The sequence below is a fragment of the Telopea speciosissima genome, chromosome 10 (assembly GCF_018873765.1).
Source record: "Telopea speciosissima isolate NSW1024214 ecotype Mountain lineage chromosome 10, Tspe_v1, whole genome shotgun sequence".
NCBI classification, from domain to species: Eukaryota; Viridiplantae; Streptophyta; class Magnoliopsida; order Proteales; family Proteaceae; genus Telopea; species Telopea speciosissima.
Genome location: NC_057925.1, coordinates 44,883,994 through 44,906,370, shown reverse-complemented (window position 1 = coordinate 44,906,370; position 22,377 = coordinate 44,883,994). Strand labels below are relative to the sequence as shown.

Genomic DNA, 22,377 nt, shown 5'->3' with positions numbered 1-22,377 from the left:
TGATGAAAGGGGCTGGCCTGTCTTCGCAATTGCTGGTGCTACAGTGGATAATAATATGTTATAGATGGAACTTTTAGCGATAAGACTGGGTCTTATGAATGCCAAGTCGTTGGGGCTGCGTTGGATATAAGTTCGGTTTGATTCTCTATTGGCAGTCCAGATGATCACGAGCCATTTTCAGGCCGCCTGGTACGCTCTTGCTTTGATTGGAGAAATCCATGACCTTTGTCAAGGTTTTGAGCAGTGTGTGTTCTTGCATCATGTCCGAGAGATCAATTCTTATGCTGATTTCCTATCAAGATTTCTACACTCTTGTGAGGAAATTCATTTTGTACAGAAAGCCTCCCAGAGGATCTCACCTCTCTTGTGTGGGGTGATTCCAATGGAAGGAAGTATGATAGGATGTAAATAATTATAACCCTTTAAATTCTCCCTTTTCAAAAAAAAAAAAAGATTTCTTTCCAAGTAAGCAAAGAGAAGAAATAAAGATGCGGGCAACAATGACACGCAAAGGATCTAGTAGGGAGTTTTTTTTAAAACAGAATTCTTGACCTGATTTGAAAGCTTCTATTCAATCATTGGCCATCCAAAAGGTATCAATTCTACATATCAAACGGCTTACATCTTTTAATCAGGATCAGTAAAAGAATAAGCACTACAACAAGTTAAGAAGGGGGAGGAGTGGAGCCGGTGAAGGACATAAATTTGTGACTTCCTGTAGTTCAGTTGTAGTAGAATAGGTAAGAGTTGAAAATATGGAAGAGAGCGGAATTGGAGAGAATAACAACAAACACTTGGTGGATAGGTTTTGTGAGTTCACATCGTCTACAAGAGAAGAGGCTTCTTTCTTCTTGGAGAGCCACAACTGGAATCTCGACTCCGCACTCTCTACCTTCGTTGAAAATAACAACCTCAGTTTCAACGACGAAGACGACAACAACAACATCAACGATTTGGATTCTCATCCTCCTCGTCCGCTTTCATCTCCGTCTCCGTTGATCCCATCTCCGCAATTTCAATCGATCACGGCGGCCATGTCTTCTCGAGACAAGAAGCCCTCCAAGCCCTCTGCCAGTCGCACCGGAGGCATCCGTACGCTCTCTGATCTGAACCGTGCTTCTGGTCCCGGGTCTGACGATGACTCCGATGGTCCTCAGGAGTATTACACTGGTGGCGAAAAGAGGTACTGCCGACCTTAATCCTTTACCCCTATTTGAGGCAAAAAAATTCCGATGTTTCTTTTTGGTTTGTTGAGAAATAGTTTGTCTTCTGCATATTACGGAACTTAATTGGTTGTTACACGCAATTGCACGCCATGCTTGTCTGTTCTATATTTCTATCGTTTAATTATTCCGTTTCTGGTCTGTCTCGGGACCGATAGTTCAGGTAAGCAAGAACACAGCAGTCTCGGCCTTGATTATATAAGTTCCTTTTCCAGGTTTTATGGTTTCTTACGTCCAAAACACTCGCTTTCGTTAATTTCCATACCTCATTCACAAGTTCCTGACATGGGTGAATCTCATGGGACGGGTGCTTTTTGATAATTTGATTTGTACCAATATTTTTTGATGACCTATTGCCAAACTAGTAGCCGCGACCCATCCTCTCAAGATCAGTTTGACAGTCAAGTGACTTATCCTGTTCGTGGGTTTTCCATTTTGCCGCCACACTTCATGAACAAATGGGGTCTCTATCTCTGTGGATCCCTGCATTGACATCTGTGAACGGTGAATTTGAAATGGTTTCAATTGCCAACCATTGGAGTGCTTACTTTCTGTTTGATTACAATTTTCTTTGACAGTAATTTATGAGAGGGCGGGGCTTCATCCCAAACAACTTTCTCCTATTGTAATGTGTATTCTTCTTGATGCCCAAAAGCTCTTGAGACTAAGCTTCCCCTGTAATGAATTAGTTTCACCAAAAAAAAAACCCCCAAAACGGTACTTGTGGTTTGGACTCAAGTTTGCTAGTGTACGCTAAATGCTGATGTACACTAGCCCTATTATAAACATTGAGTACATATAATTTAGCTACTAAAATGTAAATATGCAATTAAAACAATCAAAATATACTTTAGGTTAGGGAAATACAAGTATAGAACACTCACCACTCAATACATGAAGTGTCTTGACGGATCTAATCCACGACCCGCATATAACTGAAAAAATGCAACACGTATGTATCCCATGACATATTTTGAGCCCAACACTATGTCTATGTATTAATTCTTAAAAAAATTAGATTTGGGGAAAAATCATTACATTTCAAGTTACAATCACACAAATCCAAGCGGTAGAAGGGTTGAATGAGTAGAAGAATGCCAAAAATTAGGAAGAAATCAATTGATTTGGCAAAATCCCCCCTTGGCAGTGTCGAAATTTGCTAAACATCTAGCTCCTGGTTGAAAAGTGTCGAAACAGGGTCAAAACCTGGTACAGACCAGTTTCAACCCTTGATTTGGTCTCGGACAAGCTTGAAACTGAGTTTCTCGCTCGAAACTATAAAACCATGGTTGTATGCAATTATTGTAAGTGCAAATTTGCCTCTAAACCTCACAATACTGGATTAATTCTACCCTGGTACGTGAGTAATAGACATTGTGCAGTCTATAGTGACATATGCATTTTATCAACTTTATTTGTTGATCATCCTCTATGTAATATTCAGGTGTTTCTTCATGTCTATTGATATTTTTCTTCCTTTCGGTGATCCATAACCTATCATCTATGAAGCTCTACTGGTTGGTGTCCTTGAATTCTGAGGATGCACCTGTCCATTCTATCAACAAGCAATTAATGTGATGAATCACATGACCACTTAACTAAGTCACATGATCACTTAAATTGAACCAATTGGATGCAACCAATTTGAACCGGTTCAATTAAAAAACATAAAAATAAACTAAGTATTGGGCTAATCCCGTCTATAACTTATATACCCATATTTTAGGCCCATAAAAGTGGCCTATTACATTAGAAACCCATGGGATCAAAGGCCCAACATGTATGTAACTCAACCCTAGACTTATTCCCAATGAAACAAGCCCTATTTGGTGATGAATCTGCATTAACTCTCCCCAACTTGAAAAAATTCGTCCTCGAATTTTGTAGTGATGAGGGGGAATCAACATGTGATCAGCAGCTTTGACCATCCCCAAACAGAATTCCGGTGAAGCAGTAACATTGGGGATAAAATCTCCAAGGCGTGGAGCTTTCTCTTCGAAGAACCATGGTGGCATAACAAACTCTATGTGTTCATTTTCTGAATCAGCAGCAACTGTGAATGTCCTGTCCATAGAGTCTTTAGTGTTAGCAACCTTCTCATCTAATACTTGAGCCACAAGCTCCACCTCTTCAAAAATAACATCTTGAATGCCAATAATTTCTTGTGGAGTGCTCTCAACCACCTCTTCATTTTCTGCTATTTCATCTTTTTCTACTTTGGTTTCTTCGACATTGACCACTTCAGTAGGGTCTTCTACATGTCGACTTTCCATCTTTGAAGCTATAGGGGCTGTCTCTTTCTTTTCATCACAATTCACTGGCACTTCAGCTTTATCTTTAACTTGTGCTCTCTCAACTTCCTTTGGTAATGGAAATTTGTATTCAGCCGCTGTTTTAATACTAGTGAAGTTAGATTTCCCACACTCTTCAACTTGCAAACGAAACCTCATTGATGGAACAAGTTGTCTTCAGATTTGAATGCCTTTTGGTGGTGATGTTGTCGATGGGAATTTAAGTTACCTTGTTGTAGAGCTCTAAACGTTCGTGGGAAATATTTCTTACTCAGATCTTCTTTCATCTCTGCCCATGTAACAGGTTCTCTACCACTGTAGTCAGGATAATCCATCTGGGTTCTCCACCAATTATGTGCTGGTCCCACTAGCTTGGTATGTGCTAGTCTCATTTTCCTATGCTCAGGCAAATTATACCAATTAAAATAATCATCTAAAGCAGCTAACCAATCACAACATACCTGTGGATCTGGTCTGCCATCAAAGTCTCTCAATTCATACGCCTCTGGAGGTCTATGGCGTCTCCTGTAGTTTCTGTATCCTCTGTTCCTATCTTCACTATGATCTCTGTACCTTGCTCTGTCTTCTCTGTATTGATCTCTCCTTGGGGCTCTTTGTACTACCGAATTGACTTGATATCTGTCCTTTTCTAGGGGAATGTTGCTTACAAGAGGCACAATTGGCCTTTGTTCCATTGCTGTCATTCGATCACCAAGGGCTTGCTGGTCTGTTGAAATCTTCTGCAGCATAGTCATAATTGCAGCAAGGGAATCGGATGGGGGTGGTTGTGTGGGGTCCACAACAGGGGTGCCATGCTCAGCCATGGCTCTGATACTACTTAATGTAGTCCTAGATAGGTAGGAGACCTACTAGGAGCCAAACAACAAGATCAAACAACAAAAGGGGCTGCTGGTTCGAATGGACACCACTAGGATTTAGGTCAATTCCTAGGGTTTGGGTTGGATATTGGGAAAGGGGTTTATAGGGTATTAATGGGCAGGTCTAGGGGGTCAATATGGTATTAAAAGGTTAGGGGTTGGGTGAGTTTTGAAATTCTGCAATTCTGGACAGAATTGAGTTGCAGGTTTTGGGTTTAATGGAGTGGAGGAATGGAGGGGTTAGAGTGGGAGTTTGGGGCTGAAACTTGGATCGAGTGTCAACAATGATGTAAGGGATGTATGCTGAAAGTTTGGTTTGAAACTGATGGACAGATTCGAAGTTATGGAGGTTTCCTAGTAGAAGTAGGAGAGAGGGGTAAAACTGTAATTTCAGACAATCGGCTGGGTGGATGGTGCTGAAATTTGAATCGAGTCTCTCTTAGGGTTTGAGGAAGACTCGATCAAATTTTTAGCAGGTTCTTATGATTAGATTTGGCTGGGCAGAATTCTCATGAAAATCACCTTGTATGTGACCTTCTAGAAGGAAGAAGAATAGTTGCAGAATTTCTTACTTGTTGCAAGTCTTCAATGGCAGCAGCTTTGAAGATGAACAATGGGGTCTCTCGATCTTCACGATGCAAGGAGTCGATTGGAGATCCACCAATCCCTTCAACCTTGATATTACTCACAAGGCACACTCACGATGGAGCAAAAAGACAGCAACAAAGGCAGCAAGCATAAAGCTAATTTTTATTAATCAAATTCGTACGTAATGCTGGCCTCCCTTACAAACTTATATAGAAGACTCAAAAATAGACTTAGACGCTAAAAAGGAATGGCCTAACCTTATCCCTAACCTATTAGGTAACTTAAACCAACTAGAAAACTAAAATACTAAAAGAAATAGACTCAAAATATGGCTGGACTTATAGAGTCCTAATCCAGCCCAACTTACATCACATGACCACTTAAGTTGTCACATGACCACTTAACTAAGTCACATGATCACTTAAATTGAACCAATTAGATGCAACCAATTTGAATCGGTTCAATTAAAAAACATAAAAATAAACTAAGTATTGGGCTAATCCCGTATGCAACCTATATGCCCATATTTTAGGCCCATAAAAGTGGCCTATTACATTAGAAACCCATGGGATCAAAGGCCCAACATGTATGTAACTCAACCCTAGATTTATTCCCAATGAAACAAGCCCTATTTGGTGATGAATCTGCATCATAATGCCTCCACAATGCCTTGGGATAGGCTGAACATTCCATTAAAAATGTTTCTCTTCTGTTCTTCGTGTAATCCTAGCACACTGCCAAAAGAACGATTCTCCATAACATCATATTGAGGAGAAAAAAATCTCCATAACGTTTTTGCCTATGTGTCATAGCTTAAAGCTGTCTAGCGGACCAAAATCTCAAAATTTAATCATGGGTTTAACGTGTGTAGTCTCTGAAAGCAAGCATAATGAATCCAACCCACCGAGGTTCCTCACATTGAATGAGAAGATGGGATGTAGACTCATCATCTTCCAAAAAATATATCCAAGTACTTTGTAAAAGCCCCTTAGCCTTTAGATGGTCAAACTTTGTCGACAATATAAAAAAACCCAGTGTGCCTCAACTTTAAGTGATTCATGTCTTATCTAAATAGCTCGTGAGAGGTAAGTTGACCACTCTCTCGATGAAAGTTTTGTAGAATATTTTGTGTTGAACATTCCTTTGAACTCAGTTTTCTAATGTTTCCTATGTACAATCTCTATGTGATTATAAGCTTTATTATACATTTGAATTGAGACTAACACTCCTATCATGAAAACTACTCAGAACAAAGGACACCATGTCTGGGCACTTTGATGAGTTTTAAAAAATATTGTTCTGTACGGATTACTTTTATGGGGACAGTCTTAAGAGCCTTATGGAATCGAACAAAGTTTGCCAACACGTAATCATTAATCTTTCCAGAATTTGATATGCTTACTGCTTCTGACCTTAATAGAGGTGCATATTGAATACATTCTCAAAATTCCACACTATGGCCTTGCATATGCTATACCTGTGTCCTGTGAATAGAGGGTACCTCATATGAGCTTTATTTGTATTTATGAGTTCCATATTTCTGTCAAATAATATGCCTTCACAATGCCGGATCCTCCAACCAAGAATGCTGTGACCATTTTCCTGAGTAGTGCTTTGTTGGTTAGGACTATCTTCTACACAAACGCTACCCAACTTCTTGGTTTCCATTAAACTGGATGGAATTTCTTATTCTTTTATCGTCCTCCCTAAGAACTCAAGCTGAACTTTTTCTATTCTCTGAAATTCATTTGCTGTTACTTACGACTGGAAATATGTTCGATGGGAAGATTAGTAATTCACTCTTTTTAGCTGTGATTTTTCCTCTTGGTATACCTTTCCTCTGTAAGATTCTGTCCTTTGTTTCTCAATCTCCAGAGATTCTGCCCTTTGTTTCTCAATCACCAGATCTCCAAGTTGAGAAGTTTAAGGCTTTTGCTTCGATAGGCATTTGTAGGAAAGTAAAAGCAGCTCTCACTGGGCATCCTTTTTGCTAGGTCTGTGAGCTTGAATTCCAGTTGGCACTTTTGATTAGATAGGCTTAAAGGCCTGATAAAGGTTCAAATCTTTCTTATGGGAAAAAAAAGGGTTCAAGTCCTAAGCATGGAGCTCATCTGGATTCTCCTGCGTGGCGAGCTGATTCATGTGATCTATTACTTCGACAACCATGGGACGGGAAATTTATCATCCTATTTATTTTTACTTGGACTACTGTTTAAGTTTGGTTGCCTCCATTTTGAAATTAACATTTGAAATGTGATTTACTGTGCTGTCTGAAGTTCTGGGGATTTCGTAGCATTGCAGTTTTTGTGGTGTTATTCTGTGTGGTTTTCTTTTAAGTTGTTCTGTTGGTTGGGCCATAGTTGGAGGTGCAAGAGCTTTACATGGTTCACCCCACTTCCTTGTTGAATATTCTTGTGCTTTTCTCTCCCACCCCTGTACATGATGTCCTTTATCTATTTATTTAGTTATTTACCTTTTACCCTCTGTTTTGAACAGTCCAACCTTCCATATGGAATGAGTTCAACTGAGAAGAGACCAAACCCAATCTCTGGAACTTGTGGATACACAACTTTAAAATAAATGGGGATTGATTTCTTTGTCCTTGCCTCCTTGGTACTTCCCTTGGCCAGATAAGTTATTTCTTTAGCGTACCCTCCATCAGAGCCTTTTGACATTAGTTCGATACCTACCCTTTTGTTTTATGGATATCAATAATTTCACTGATCTTCTCAAAATTGGAAGATTTTGAAGGTTTATGGCAGATTTAGCATTTCAGTTTTCGTGAGTGGCTTGTCTCTCTCATCACAAGGATCCTTAGTCCTATTCGCCTCCTTTCTTTGCAGTTTGGCCCTTGAAATCACTGAGGGACGATTCATTCTTGACACATTTCTTAAAGGTCTTGCTAATATTTAGGTCTGGAGGTATTTTTTTATAGGTCCACGGATTCAATATGTTGCTGTGAACATAAAACCATCTCCTTCATTTTAAGGATCTGCGAAACTGGGAAATGTATTTGTTCTTTCTTGTACTTCCATAACTCGTATAATCTAATAGCACCATAATGGTGGAGTAACCTGTAATATCACTTCAGCCTTATTTTGTGCAAGAATGCATCCACTCTTTTTTCTTCAATGTATTATGGACCTTTGACCTGTGAATACCTCTCAGAAAAGCTCTGTTACTTATTGACCTTTACTGCATGGTATATCCCCCGTTACTGTTGATTGCTGTTGCTTGTTATCACACCTTGTCCCAGTACTTTTGACATGAAAGAATATCTAGAATAATGTCATGGGATTGCACCATGTAACAATATCAAACACTAATAACCAGCAATCACAAGGAAGAAGAAGAAGAAGACCCGAGACTGTTAGAGTCCACAGAATCATGCTCTAGCAGTTCCTCTCCAATCAATCAATCAATCAATATATAATATATATATATATATATATATATATATAAAATCTCAAGTACTTACAATAGAAAAGGAAACCAATTGACTTGTTCTGCTATAACAAAGAAATAGTATTCTAGACTAATTAGGAAACAATAATAACCAAAATTAACTTGGCACAAAGGTTTCAATATCGTGGCATCCATAACCCTTTGTACCCCCACGGTACAACGGGTCCAATGCACTTTCTTAACACTCCCCCTCAAGCTGGAGCATATGGATCACCCATGCCTAGCTTGAAACATCCTTTTCTGAACAAAGGACCAAACAAGGGCTTAGTAAACATATCTCCAAGTTGATTAGTGGAAGCAACAAATGGAGTGACAATTAACTTCTTCATCACAGCATCGCGCACAAAGTGACAGTCTACTTTAAGGTGCTTTGTGCTCTCATGAAACATGGGATTGCTTGCAATGTGGATAGCTGCCTGATTATCACAAAACATCTTCATGGGCAGAGTGATCGGAAAACCCAACTAATTAAGTAATGGCTTTAACCATATCAACTCGACTGCAGTATGAGCCATAGCTCGATATTCAGCCTTCGCACTGGACCGTGCAATTGTAGTTTGTTTCTTGCTTTGTCAAGTGACAAGATTACCATTCACAAATGTGTAATATCCGGTGGCTGGTCTCCTGTCAGCATCAGCGAAGTTTACTAAAGCTGAGCCCCTTCCTTGGAGGCCCTTTCAAATACTTAAAGATACTATTGGCTGCCTCCCATGGTCCTTCTTCAAAGATTGCATAAATTGACCAACAACACCAACAACAAATTATATATCCGGTCTAGTGACAGTAAGGTAGATAAGTTTTTTCACTAGTCTCTTATACCGGTGCTTTTCTTCAAAGTCTTCACTATCAGTGGAACCAAACTTCTGATGCGGATCCATAGGAGTAACAATAGGTTTTGAAGCCAATAAACTAGCCGCAGATAAAAGATCAAGAATATACTTCCTTCAAGACAAACTAAACCCTTTATTCTCTAAAGAACTTCAATGCCAAGAAAATACCAGAGCGAACCCAAGTCTTTCATTTGAAAATGCTGATGAAGGTAAGATTTCACCTCAGTAATACTAGAGGCATCATTGCCAAAGATAATGATATCATCCACATAACCAACAAGAATAACAATCTTGGACGTTTGGTGCCAAACAAACACAAAATGATCTGAGTAGCATTGTGAAAAACCCATACTGAATAACAATAGAACTAAACTTGTCAAACCACGCTTGTGATGACTGCTTCAACCCATAGATGGCCTTGTGAAGTTTGCAAACTCTATTTGAATTCCCCCCCTGAGCAACATACCCTGAAGGTTGCTCCATATACACTTCCTCCTGAAGATCACTATGCAAAAAAGCATTTTTGATATCCATTTGGTTGAGAGGCCAATCAAAATTGGCAGCCAAGGAGATGAGAACATGAACAGAGTTTAACCAAGCCACTGGAGAGAAGGTTTCAAAGTTGTCCACACCATAAGTCTGAGTATATCCTTTAATGTAGTCCTAGATAGGTAGGAGACCTACTAGGAGCTAGGTAAATCAGAGTTTTTAACTACGTTGGCCGAATGGGACAGAATAGATAAACTAGGGCAGAATTAGGGTTAGGGTTAGGGTTTTGAGCTAGGGTTTTATTTGGTAATGATGTGCAGGTTTTTAGGAGTCTATTAATGTAAGTTTGGTTTGATTTGGATGAAGTTGGAAATCTAGGGTTTCGGATTACAGGCCTTGTAAAAATTTGGTGTTTTTAGAATCTAGGGTTTAGAGATGGAATCTGGGGCAAGTGAGCTGGTTGAGTGTTAATGACAGTATGGGGAGATGAAAATAAAAAGATCAGATTTTGATGGGTGGTTAGGTCTAGGTTGAAGTTAGGGCTGTAGGGCTTAATTAGGGTTTAAGGGATTACAAGGCTGCAATGGAGAATTGAAATTAGGGTTGTTGTCCAGTAAAGTATGAAGGCTGTGGATGAAGTTTAATGATGATTGATGGAGGGATTAGGCTAAATAGTGTTTAAGTGAAGTTAGGGTTAGGGGGAATCAATGGGATAGGTTAGGTCTAGGTTGGAGGATTAGAGGAAGGAAGGAATTGCAGGAATGTAAATAAACTTACTGGACTTGAAGATCTGCAGTAGCAGCAACTTGAAGAAGCTTGAAGAAGAACCTCCCGATCATGAACAGATGCAAGGAGTCACTGGAATCCACCAGCCCTTCACCTTGATATTACTCACAAGGTAGCCTTGATATTACTCACAAGGTTCACTCAACAAAGCAGAGCAGCAGCTATGACAGCAAACAAAAACTTTTTCATTAATCACATTCGTATTCCATACTTGGCCCCCTTACAACCTTATATAAAAGACTGAAAATTAGACTCCTACACTAAAAAGGAAAGGCCTAACCCAATCCTTAACTTATTAGCTAACTTAAACTTACTAGGAAACTGAAATAGACTCAAAATAAAGTCCTAATCCAACTCAACTACTAACCCAATCCTTAACCTATTAGCTAACTTAAACTTACTAGGAAACTGAAATAGACTCAAAATAGAGTCCTAATCCAACCCAACTAAACAATTAAAAAAAAAACTAATAAAATCACTTAAATTGAACCATTGGTTCAAACCAGCTTTGGACCAGTTCAACTTAAAACATTAAAAACATGAAAATAAAACTAAGTATAAGGCTAATTCCGTATGTAACTTATGTGCCCATATTTTAGGCTCATTAAAGTGGCCTATTACTAGAAAACCCATGGGATCAAAGGCCCAACATGTATATGACCCAACCCTAGACTTATTCCTAATAAAATAAGCCCATTTGGGTGATGAATCTGCATCATCCTTTGGCCGCCAACCGTGCCTTAAGGCACACAACAGAACCATCAGGATTATATTCAATAGTGTACACCCATCGACAATGCACAAGATCCTACTAGGAGGTAAATCCACAAGAGTCCAAGTTAACGAGATGAAAAGGCATCCATTTGTGTGTCCATAGACACTTTCCACCCTTCATGATGGGTTTTGGGAGCTGAGTTGATGCAGATACATTACCAAAAGAGGCTTATTTTGATGGGAATAAGTTGGTTATATACATGTTGGGCCTTTGATCCCATGGGTTTTTTTGTGTAATAGGCTACTTTTATGGGCCTAAAATATGGGAAATTAGGTTGCATATGGGATTAGTTGTTTTAATTCCATACTTGATTTTATTTTGGTGTTTTTGTTCATAAATTGAACCGGTTCAACCAGTGGTTCAATTTAAAGTGATTTTAATAGTTTTCTTTTAAGTGTTTAGTTGGGCTGGATTAGGACTCTGTTTTGAGTCTATTTCAGTTTCCTAGTCAGTTTAAGTTACCTAGTAGGTTGAGGATTGGGTTAGGCTTTTCCTTTTTAGTGTAGGTGTCTATTTTTGAGTCTTTTATATAAGGTTGTAAGGGGGCAAAGCATTGAACTCGAATTTTGATATTAATGAAAAGCTTTTTGCTGCTCTTCTTCTCCATTGAAGATTTTGCCTTTTGTTTGATCATGGCTGGTGGGATTTGTGTTTGATTTGATTGACACCTTGCGGTGGGAAGCCCAGGTGGTTCTTTAAAGATCTTCTTCAAGTTCAAGATCAAGATTCAAGATTTATGTAAGATCCTCTAACCAACTGAGCTACCCTTGCAACAACAGTAAGTTGGAATCATCCCCATCCCCAATCTTCTTCTCCTAATTCTCTACATACCCAAGGCCTTCTTAATCAACCAGGGAAAGCTCGTAGTGACATGACTATTGTGGAAAGGATTGAAACTGCAGAAATATAGAATGAAATGCTCTTTTCAAAGATGAGAAACTTGAGGATGCCCATTCTTCTCCTAATCCTCCAAACCACCCCTAAACCCTAATTTTACCCCCCATCTTTTGAAACCATCCCATCTCCCAAATTTCTTAACAAACCATTCAGCTAACAACACAAGTCACATAATTGAATCAAGTAATCTCTTGCCCAATTGGAATACTCAAACCAAGCTGTTTTCCCATTCCCCATCCAAACCACAACATCCCACCTATTTCTGGAGATCATCCCATTACCCAAATTCTTCACAGACCAATCCAACCATCAGAAATACACCATACCTGAATCAAATTTCATTCCCTACACTAGGAATAATCGATCCAAACCCTAGCCTCAAATTCCCATCTTAAACCCTAGATCCCCCTCTTTTCCTCTTTTCCAAAACCCGAAACCCTAACCTGTTGCCTACCTAGTTTACACACTTTCGCTCATCAAACCATCTCAGGACCTTATGGACTCCCCTACCCTTGCCTAGCATAATCAATACCTCAAACCCTAACCCTAACCAAACCCTAACCCTAAGTTTGACCTAAAATCATTTTCTGCCCCAATCGATGTCTGTTATTCCTTTCAGCGACCCGATTTTGTGGAGGGGTATATGTACAACTGGTTTGATGAATCATTCTATTAGGCAAACAAAATTCAGAGATTTCTCGCTGAGTATATTCAAGTGCATTATCTGATCGAAAAATTTTAATAGAAGCATCAAACTGAGTTTTTATTTCCTGATAAAAATTGGTAAACACAAAGAGAAATTGTGACTGGTCCTTTAACAAATAGACCCAAGTCAAGCAAGAATGGTCATCTACAAAACTGACAAAGTTAAGAAAATCTTAATCTATTATTGACGTGACAGGGAACCCAGAATCCTATAAGTCTATAACAATATTGCTAAGTAAACTGATGTAAATAAGTCACCTGAAGGGTTTATTTTATTGAAAATAAACTTTGGGTAGGGTCATATATGTATTGGGACTTTGATCCCATGGGTGTACTTTGTAATTGGCCAATTTAATGGGCCTAAAATATGGGTAGAAAGTAAGAAAACGAAATTTACTTCATTAGTTTAGTTAGAGTCCTATTTTGACTCCGTTTTCTTTACTATTTCACTTTCTTAGTCAATTTAGGTTACCTTATTAGTGATTATTAGTTAAGGATAGGGTTAGGCCTTTCCTTTTTAGTGTCTAAGTCTATTTTGAGTCTTCTATATAAGTTTGTAAGGAAGGCCAGCATTGGGCACGAATTTTGATTAATAAATATTGGCTTGAGCCTTTGTGAAAATCCTGAGATAGGATGAGTGAGATGCCCTGGCTGAGACAGCCTTCCTCAACCCCATTCCATCAATATCAATTCAAGCTCCAGTTCTGCCCTAGTCGATCTCTTGAAGATACATACTCAGCTGCTGGAAATTCTTTGCAAGGGTCAAGAATACTTTCAGACAACAAGTGCATCATCCCCAACCCAAACCCCCCTTCCTCTAGTCCTCTAAACTACTCCCTAGCATCCCTCCATCTCTAAGCATCATTCCCATAACCCAAATTCTGCCCAGACCAAACCAACCATCAGAAACAGCCCTAAGGTGGACTGAACCTCCCTCTCACCCTTAGGGAAACTCAATCCAAGCCCCTGCCCTAAACTCCCATCCTAAACCCTAGATTCCCCCCATTATTCTCTCTTCAAAAACCCAGAAAACCTAAACATAATCTGCTGTCCATTCAAGTTTACATACCTAACTCCATCAAAACATCTCAGGACCTTCACTGGAAGACTCCCCTGCGTCAACTTACCTAACCCTTCCATCAAACCTAACCCTAATTTTACACTTTCACCTATTTTAGCCTAGCCGAACTACCTGTTCAGATCAGATGCTGGCTGGTTATTTGGCTTCTAGTTGGTCTCCTACCAATCTAGAACTACATTACAAACATAAACATAATTATAGGCCAGCCAAATCCATGCTAGAATAACAACAGTTTCAATGTAAAATACTAAACAGAAAATTGATATGGAATATTAAGTAGAGAGAAAAAAATGAAGTAGAATTAATTAGAAACAACCAAATTTAGGCTTTGCTTGATGACCAGCTTCCATATGGATATAAATCTGTCCATTAGAGTTACTGTACAGAGGAAAGATAAAAGAAATCAAAGGAAATGGTAACGTGGGGGGATGTTGGGAAGAAGAAAACAATATCATAGAGAGGAAGGGAACAGAATTCATGAGGAGGAAAAAAGGAGGGAGAGAGGGAAAGAAGAATAAGAAGGGAGAAATAGAAGAGGAGAACAAGTTGCAGAGAAGACCTTGAGATCGAGAGGAAGGAGAAGAGAAATTGAGAGAGACACTTAACGCAGCAAAGAAATGCAGTTCCAGCTTTTCCATTTCAAAATAATTCACTAGTCCTTTTTCTTTACATCTGTAGAAAAAACAAAGCATATAAAGGGGAAACAAGGGAATGGTGGGGTGCGTGGTTATATAACTACCTCTAAAAGACAATAAAATTAAACAGGGGGAGGGGATGGTGGAAGAAGGCTAACTCATGGGGAAGAGGATATGGGACAATTACAACATAAAAAAATAAAGAAAATAGAAAAGAACACCTCCTCTCCTCACATACTCATAAACCGAAATAGAAATAGAAATAAACAGAAATAGAAATAATAAATAAATAGAAAATAGAAATCAGAAACCAGAAACACTAGCTAATGATAAAAGCTGCTGCAATTGGGGTCCACAGGCTGCGCTCTAGCTATACGGTAGCTGCGAAACTAGTTGTCAATCCACAGAGAAACAGTGGATGATTGAGATCTACGACGTCTCCTCTGGTAAATGCAGAATCCTTGCTCGGATGGTATGATGTCCTCATCAAAGAATAGAGGAATCAATATTTTGGGAAAGAGAAGAAAACAAGTTGACTTACCAGTTATATGGCAGGAAGCACCAGAATCAATAATCCACGAAGGAGACGAAGTAGGGGTAAGAAAGGTGGAGTTACTTGTGTGGGCTAAAGTAGTAGTAGAAGTGGAAGCGGATGCAGACTCAAGCTGTTGAAGGCGCTTAAGGATCTGATTATAGTCATCTCGTGACACAGCATCAGTGGAAGAAGCTCCTGATGTAGATGCAAAAGTGTGGTCTCCAAAAGTAACATGCTTAGGAGAAGGCTCAGTAGTGGCAATATTGACTAACTCATTACCTAGTCTGGATGACCATGTTTGGCCCATCATGTGTTAATAGTATGATTTAGCTTACCACAATAAGTGCGCTGACCTGAGGACTTGTCAGTGGGCTGTCCACCAGTACCATGGCCACTAGGGCCACGACCATGACAACGCCAATTACCATGGCCTCTTCCAGAAGAGGATGAACCACAACCATGTCCAGCAATGAAGGCTGAACTATCCTTAGGAGAAGGAGAAGAGTCAACCCTAGACGGTGCAACCAAGTATGAAGACGGGGGAAGACCTCATTGAGAGAGGGTACCTTCTCCACAGTAAGGAGTTGACCTATAATGGACTGATAATCAGGGTGAAGTCCAGCAAAAAATATAGCCACATGGAACTCAGCTCGCTGTTGCTTCAACTGCTCCAGATTAGTGGCAAGGGGCTGATGTATCTGGAGTTCTTCAAGAATACCTTTATACACACTGAATTACTCATTCAGTGATTTATCTCCCTGTTTGAAGTTGACCATCCTCTTGTATAAATCAAAAGTGCGAGAAATTTTTTTCTCCTACGAGAATTTCTTGTGCAAATCTACCCAAACACCTTTGGCAAGAGTGTGAAACATTACATTGGCAGCAATGGATGGTTCAACACTTCCACCACCAAATTTTAATAGTAGAGTTCTCACGCATCCAATCATCATGAGCAGTAATAAAAGCAGGATCCTTAGGATCATTAGAGGGAGGATCATCTGTAGTATACTTCATCTTCCCATTTGCTTGAATATAGGCCTCTACAGCTTGGGCCCATAATAGATAGTTAGACAGTCTAACTTAGACCACCATTCAGTTTAATGGTGGTAATCTGAATATGCACAGTATCCGAAGGAATCTTAGTTTCAGCCGTCTCGAATAAAAAAACTAGTAGAACTGATCTGGAGGAGAGACAATAGCCGGCAGAAGATAATCCCAAAAAAATTGCAGTAGAAAAAACCCAAAACAGAGCACTTGCAGCAGCAGTATGGGTGATTTTGCAGTACTCACAAACAGCTGGGTAGAAGAGGCCGTTATGGTGATCGAAGCTAGTACCTAAGGAGGGGGGGGGGGAGAAACCCCAAAATAGCAGGTTGATCAAGTAACCAGATTAGAAACTATGAAGCCAACTGTAGGTCTGAAAAAAGCTCTGAGCATCTGCAGGTGCAGTGGAGAAAACTAGAAGCAATTGATCAGGCCACCAAATCAGAGTGAAATTTGGATAGAGTCTCCCTCCAGGCAGGTACAAGTAGCCCTAAAAAAATCAGTAACATCAACTGGTAGAGTAGGAGGTACATGTCATGGTTCAAGAACTCAGTTTCGGTACTGGTTTTGCCCAACCAAAAAACCGAGTTGGGCTGAGATCTAGGTGAGTTGGTGCATTTTTTTTTTGGAACTCGGAAGGCTGGTTTTGGTGGGTTTTAGACCTAGTTTAGGCCGATTTAAAGTCCAAATAGAAGTTTCACTTCGGACCCTAGGTTGGTAGGCAACGATGTGCTAAAATACCTTACTCTACACATAATTTAGTAATAGAAAGCAATCAAAGCATTCAATTAATGTAAAACAACTTAAATAAGCATTAGAAATGTAAAGTAGGGTATTTTACATCAATCTTAACATATATGATATACCTTTAATTGACATGATTTTACCAAGATTTGAATAATTTTTTTGGAAAAAATAGTTTACCTTCAAAATTCTTCAAATTTGAGATAGATTTGTAACAAATCTTGCAACTTTGATGCTAGTAGGATGCTAATTGATGCCTCCGGCAAGTTTTCAATGGAAACAAGGTGGCAAAAGCTCAAAAATCAGCTCACTACTGGTTTCCCCTGTCGAGTTCACTGGGACATTCGAGTTTCTGTCGAGATCTAGGCCATAGTTATCAAGGCGTCGCCATGGCGTCCAGGCTCCTTGGTCGCCTTGGGCGCCATGGCGGGCGCCTTGCCGCCATGGCGGTGTCGCCTTGACTTTTGACCCTCTAAAACGCCATGGTCGCCTTCCCGCCTTGATAACTATGATCTAGGCTGTCTCGGTCAAGATCTTTCCCCTTTTAACCATGGGTTTGGTCCACATCTCGGTTGAACTGAGATTTCAACTCGACCGAGTCCATGTAACTGTATTTTGCCTCCCATCTCGTCTCGCTAATTGGAAAAAAACGAGTTCTAAGCGAGATCTCGCCGAGTTCTTGAACCATGGTACGTGTCACCTCAAAACTTGGAGAAAAACTTCTCAGAATCTGGAACAGCAGCCATTAATTGGTGTAAAACTAACTTCCAGATACACCTTCATGAAGATCAAAGTAGTAGTAGTAGTAGAAGATCCTAGTTTTCTTTATATCATCATAAACTAGGGCAGTAACTTGCAGATAGGCAGCACAGGTTGCTGCAACCAGAGAATAGAACAGTCCTGTAATGGACTATCAAAACAGGGATCAAAAGAAGGGAGATCACCAGGTATTAGTGCTCTGATACCATGTAACAGTATCAAATACTAATAACCAGCATTCACAAGGAAGAAAAAGAAGAAGAAGAAGAACTGAGACTGCTAGAGTCCACAGAATGGAGCTCTAGCAGTCCCCCTCCAATCAATATATATAATCTCAAGTACTTGTAGAAAAGGAAACCAATTGACTTGTACTACTCTAACAAGGAAATAGTATCCTAGACTAATAAGGAAACAATAATAACCAAAACTAACACACACAAGGACACGCAAGAGGGGAGAGATATCTCCAATATCGTGGCATCCATAACCCTATGTACCTCCACGATGCAAAGGGTCCAATACACTTTCTTAAGTCTTAACACACCTCTTCAGTTTTCTCGTTGACAACTCTCTTTTTATTATTATTACTATTATTTTCTTTTGTAATTCTTCCCTCATCGAGATCTTGTATAAAGAAGTTGTTACTGCCCCCACTGGCATCGAAATTATTATTATAATAGTGTATAGACCACCTCTGTCATCATTTTTGTTGTTGTTGTTGCTGCATAAATCTCTAGTGGAAGTGGTAGAGGGCCAGTTAGGAAGAAGAGGGGAAACTAGGAGAACCAGAGTTGGGGGGGGGGGGGGGAGGGGAGAGATTCACACAAGAAAGTGGGGGAAGAGTTGCACAAAACCAAAGGCACACTCATAAACTCAACTCGATTCTTCAAAACTTCAAATCTGAGTTCACTCTACGTATTATATGAATATAAAGAAAACTCCATTACATCAAATTAGAAACCTAGCAAGAAGCCAAGAATGGAAACCAACTTAAAGAGGAAATTAACCAAAGTTAGCAATGACTCAAACAGAGAAACTACCAAGGAAATCCTACGTAGTCTACCCAACCTTCTAAAACAATGAGAATTAATTAAATGGAAATAAATCTTCTATGTAATCTACCAACCCTTGCCAGACCAGAAAACTGGTTTAAGACCGGTTCTTGGTTTAGGCCTCCAAAGTGGTTCACGTTTGTCTAGCCAGGCTAGAGCAACTGCATCAGGGAGAGCTCATCTGTACATAGAAGCACAAGTTGGAGCCTGAACAATGAAGTCTGAACATATCAATGCTGGTGTGGCAGACATTGATTGAAATTGTGTAACTGATTTACATCCTACATTTTTGATAGTGTAAGCTCACTGTGGCTGGTTTTTTCCTTCTTATTAAATGCTGTTCATATATTTCTTTTGCTTTTTCCCTTCAAGTATTTATGGAAGTTAAATGCCCTTTATTGACAGTCCCTCTCGGTATGAGCTTGTGTTTGGGATCTCATCATAATAAGTCCCTTGTGACATTTAAAAAAAAAAAAGAATGACAGTTGCATGCTAGCATCTATGGACATAGTGTTTTTCTTCCCATGAGATGGGAGTTTGAACTGTGAATATCAAATATATAAATCATCAATATAGTTCCACTATGTTCAGCTGTTCATTTAATTGTTCTTTTTGCCATAGCATTTGTTCTTGGACCTGTGATAATGTGATCTTCCTTGCAAGGTGCAAATGAAAATAAATGAAACCAGCATGAAAATGATTTTCTTTCACTGTAAATATCTTATAGTTGGCTATATTGGTATTTTTCAGTGGTATGCTGGTTCAAGATCCGCGGGGGGGGGGGGGGGGAGAGATTCACACAAGAAAGAGGGGGAGATTCACACAAGAAAGAGGGGGAAGAGTTGCACAAAACCAAAGGCCCCTCATAAACTCAACTCGATTCTTCAAAACTTCAAATCTGAGTTCACTCTATGTATTATATGAATATGAAGAAAACTCCATTACATCAAATTAGAAACCTAGCAAGAAGCCAAGAATGGAAACCAACTTAAAGAGCAAATTAACCAAAGTTAGCAATGACTCAAACAGAGAAACTACCAAGGAAATCCTACGTAGTCTACCCAACCTTCTAAAACAATGAGAATTAATTAAATGGAAATAAATCTTCTATGTAATCTACCAACCTTTGCCAGACCAGAAAACTGGTTTAAGACCGGTTCTTGGTTTAGGCCTCCAAAGTGGTTCACGTTTGTCTAGCCAGGCTAGAGCAACTGCATCAGGGAGAGCTCATTTGTACATAGAAGCACAAGTTGGAGCCTGAACAATGAAGTCTGAACATATCAATGCTGGTGTGGCAGACATTGATTGAAATTGTGTAACTGATTTACATCCTACATTTTTGATAGTGTAAGCTCACTGTGGCTGGTTTTTTCCTTCTTATTAAATGCTGTTCATATATTTCTTTTGCTTTTTCCCTTCAAGTATTTATGGAAGTTAAATGCCCTTTATTGACAGTCCCTCTCGGTATGAGCTTGTGTTTGGGATCTCATCATAATAAGTCCCTTGTGACATTTAAAAAAAAAAAAGAATGACAGGGTTGCATGCTAGCATCTATGGACATAGTGTTTTTCTTCCCATGAGATGGGAGTTTGAACTGTGAATATCAAATATATAAATCATCAATATAGTTCCACTATGCTCAGCTGTTCATTTAATTGTTCTTTTTGCCATAGCATTTGTTCTTGGACCTGTGATAATGTGATCTTCCTTGCAAGGTGCAAATGAAAATAAATGAAACCAGCATGAAAATGATTTTCTTTCACTGTAAATATCTTATAGTTGGCTATATTGGTATTTTTCAGTGGTATGCTGGTTCAAGATCCGTCTAAGGGTAATGATGTTGATGCAATATTCAGTCAAGCTCGGCAGTTGGGAGCTGTAGAAGGACCTCTTGAAAGTCACCATCCATCGTCAAGCTCAAGAAGCTTCACTGGAACAGGACGGCTACTGTCTGGGGAAACAGTGGAAACTGCTCCTCAGCCGCCTGAGGCCATCGTTCACAACATAGTTTTTTGGACCAATGGGTTCACTGTGAACGATGGCCCTTTGAGGAGGTTTGATGATCCGGAGAATGCATCTTTCTTGAAGGTAGTATTGGGGTGGGGGTGGGGGGGGGGGGGGGGTTATATGCTGGAGGTGTAAACTTTTCACCTGTTGTTGGTCCCAAAAAAAAAGGGAAAGATCAGATGCTTTTCCTTTTCATTTCTTTGTGGTACCTTGTTCCATCATGCTCCCTTTTCTCCTCACAAATTGCACGCATTGTAACGTCATCTGAAAATTAAAGGATGGGGGAAGGGGAGTGGACAAAAGAGAGTATGTATTTTGGGACAGGTCATTGTTTGATGGTATGATTGTGATCATGTGATGTCGTATACTTACGTTTTGTTGCTTTTCACCGTGCAGAGTATCAGGAACTCAGAGTGTCCAGAAGAGCTTGAGCCAGCAGATAGGTCGTCTGCAGTTCATGTTAATCTCATCCGGAGGGAGCAAAATTGCCCTGTGCGTCCTTATACACTAATTATTGCAATTGCTTCTTGTGAATGGCTGTGTTTTACCTTATTACTAACTTTGTTCTTATTCTCATTCAGGAACCAGAGAAGCGCCAAGTTTCATTTCAGGGTGTGGGGAGAACATTGGGTAGTAGCACATCTGCAGCAGCACCAGTGCCACCTCCTCCTCTCAACTCCGCTCCACCCCCATCCATGGGCCTGGTTGTAGATGAAAATTTGCCATCGACCTCGATTCAGCTCAGGTTGGCTGATGGCACACGTATGGTTACACGATTCAACTATCACCATACCATCAGTGATATACGTGCCTTCATTGATGCATCAAGACCAGGAGGGGCAGGAACTTATCAGTTACAGACAGTGGGATTTCCTCCAAAACAACTTACTAATGTGACCCAGACAATAGAGCAGGCAGGGCTTGCTAACTCAGTGGTCATCCAAAAATTCTAAGCTAGCTGTCGGAAAGGTATGACAATTTTCTGATCAGAATTATGACTTTTAAGACAGAATCAGTTATTTTCATCATTTGGTGAGAGGGTTGTAAGGAAGACTAATTTTGATTACTCAAGAAATATCTCCAGCCCAATATGTGTTTCAATACTGCATATATTAAATACTTCAAAATTTAACTATTTTGTCTTTATTTAGTGGATGATTGGACTCTGAGAACACTACATCGACCAATAAGAGTGGTTATTGTTCATCTAGAGGAGTAAAAAAGGGGAAATTTCTCTCTGAGCAACATGCATCTACTACGCCGCCTCACATGAATTATTATATAAATTCTTTTAAAGAGAAATAATGATTAAAAAAAAATCACTGCGAGGGGGTGTAGACTACCTGCTTGCTCAGAGAACATCTCCCTTTTAAAAAAAAGAAGAGGAGTTTAGAGTAATTCTTTGATGTGTGTTTTCTTCCCCTAACTTGTATTCTCCTATGCATCATTGTACAAGATGCTCTGTAAAATATGATTCAGCAGACCCTGCCCTGTCCTAGAGTACCCTGCTGCAAGATTGGATGGGTTGTCTGGTTTTGATCTTTTTCATATGAGCAATAAGTAGTTAGTACAAGTCTTATTTATTTTTGGTAA

General features: G+C 39.6%; 1 protein-coding gene across 1 annotated transcript; it reads left to right on the top strand.

The window, feature by feature from the left end:
• The first annotated feature begins 708 nt into the window (after positions 1-708).
• Positions 709-21,994, top strand: LOC122642600 (plant UBX domain-containing protein 4-like). Its single transcript, XM_043836117.1, has 4 exons — positions 709-1,183; positions 20,580-20,865; positions 21,181-21,276; positions 21,366-21,994. Exons 1-4 carry the CDS (start codon positions 756-758, stop codon positions 21,735-21,737), a joined length of 1,182 nt encoding a protein of 393 aa, XP_043692052.1. The 5' UTR covers positions 709-755; the 3' UTR covers positions 21,738-21,994.
• Positions 21,995-22,377: the final 383 nt, after the last annotated feature.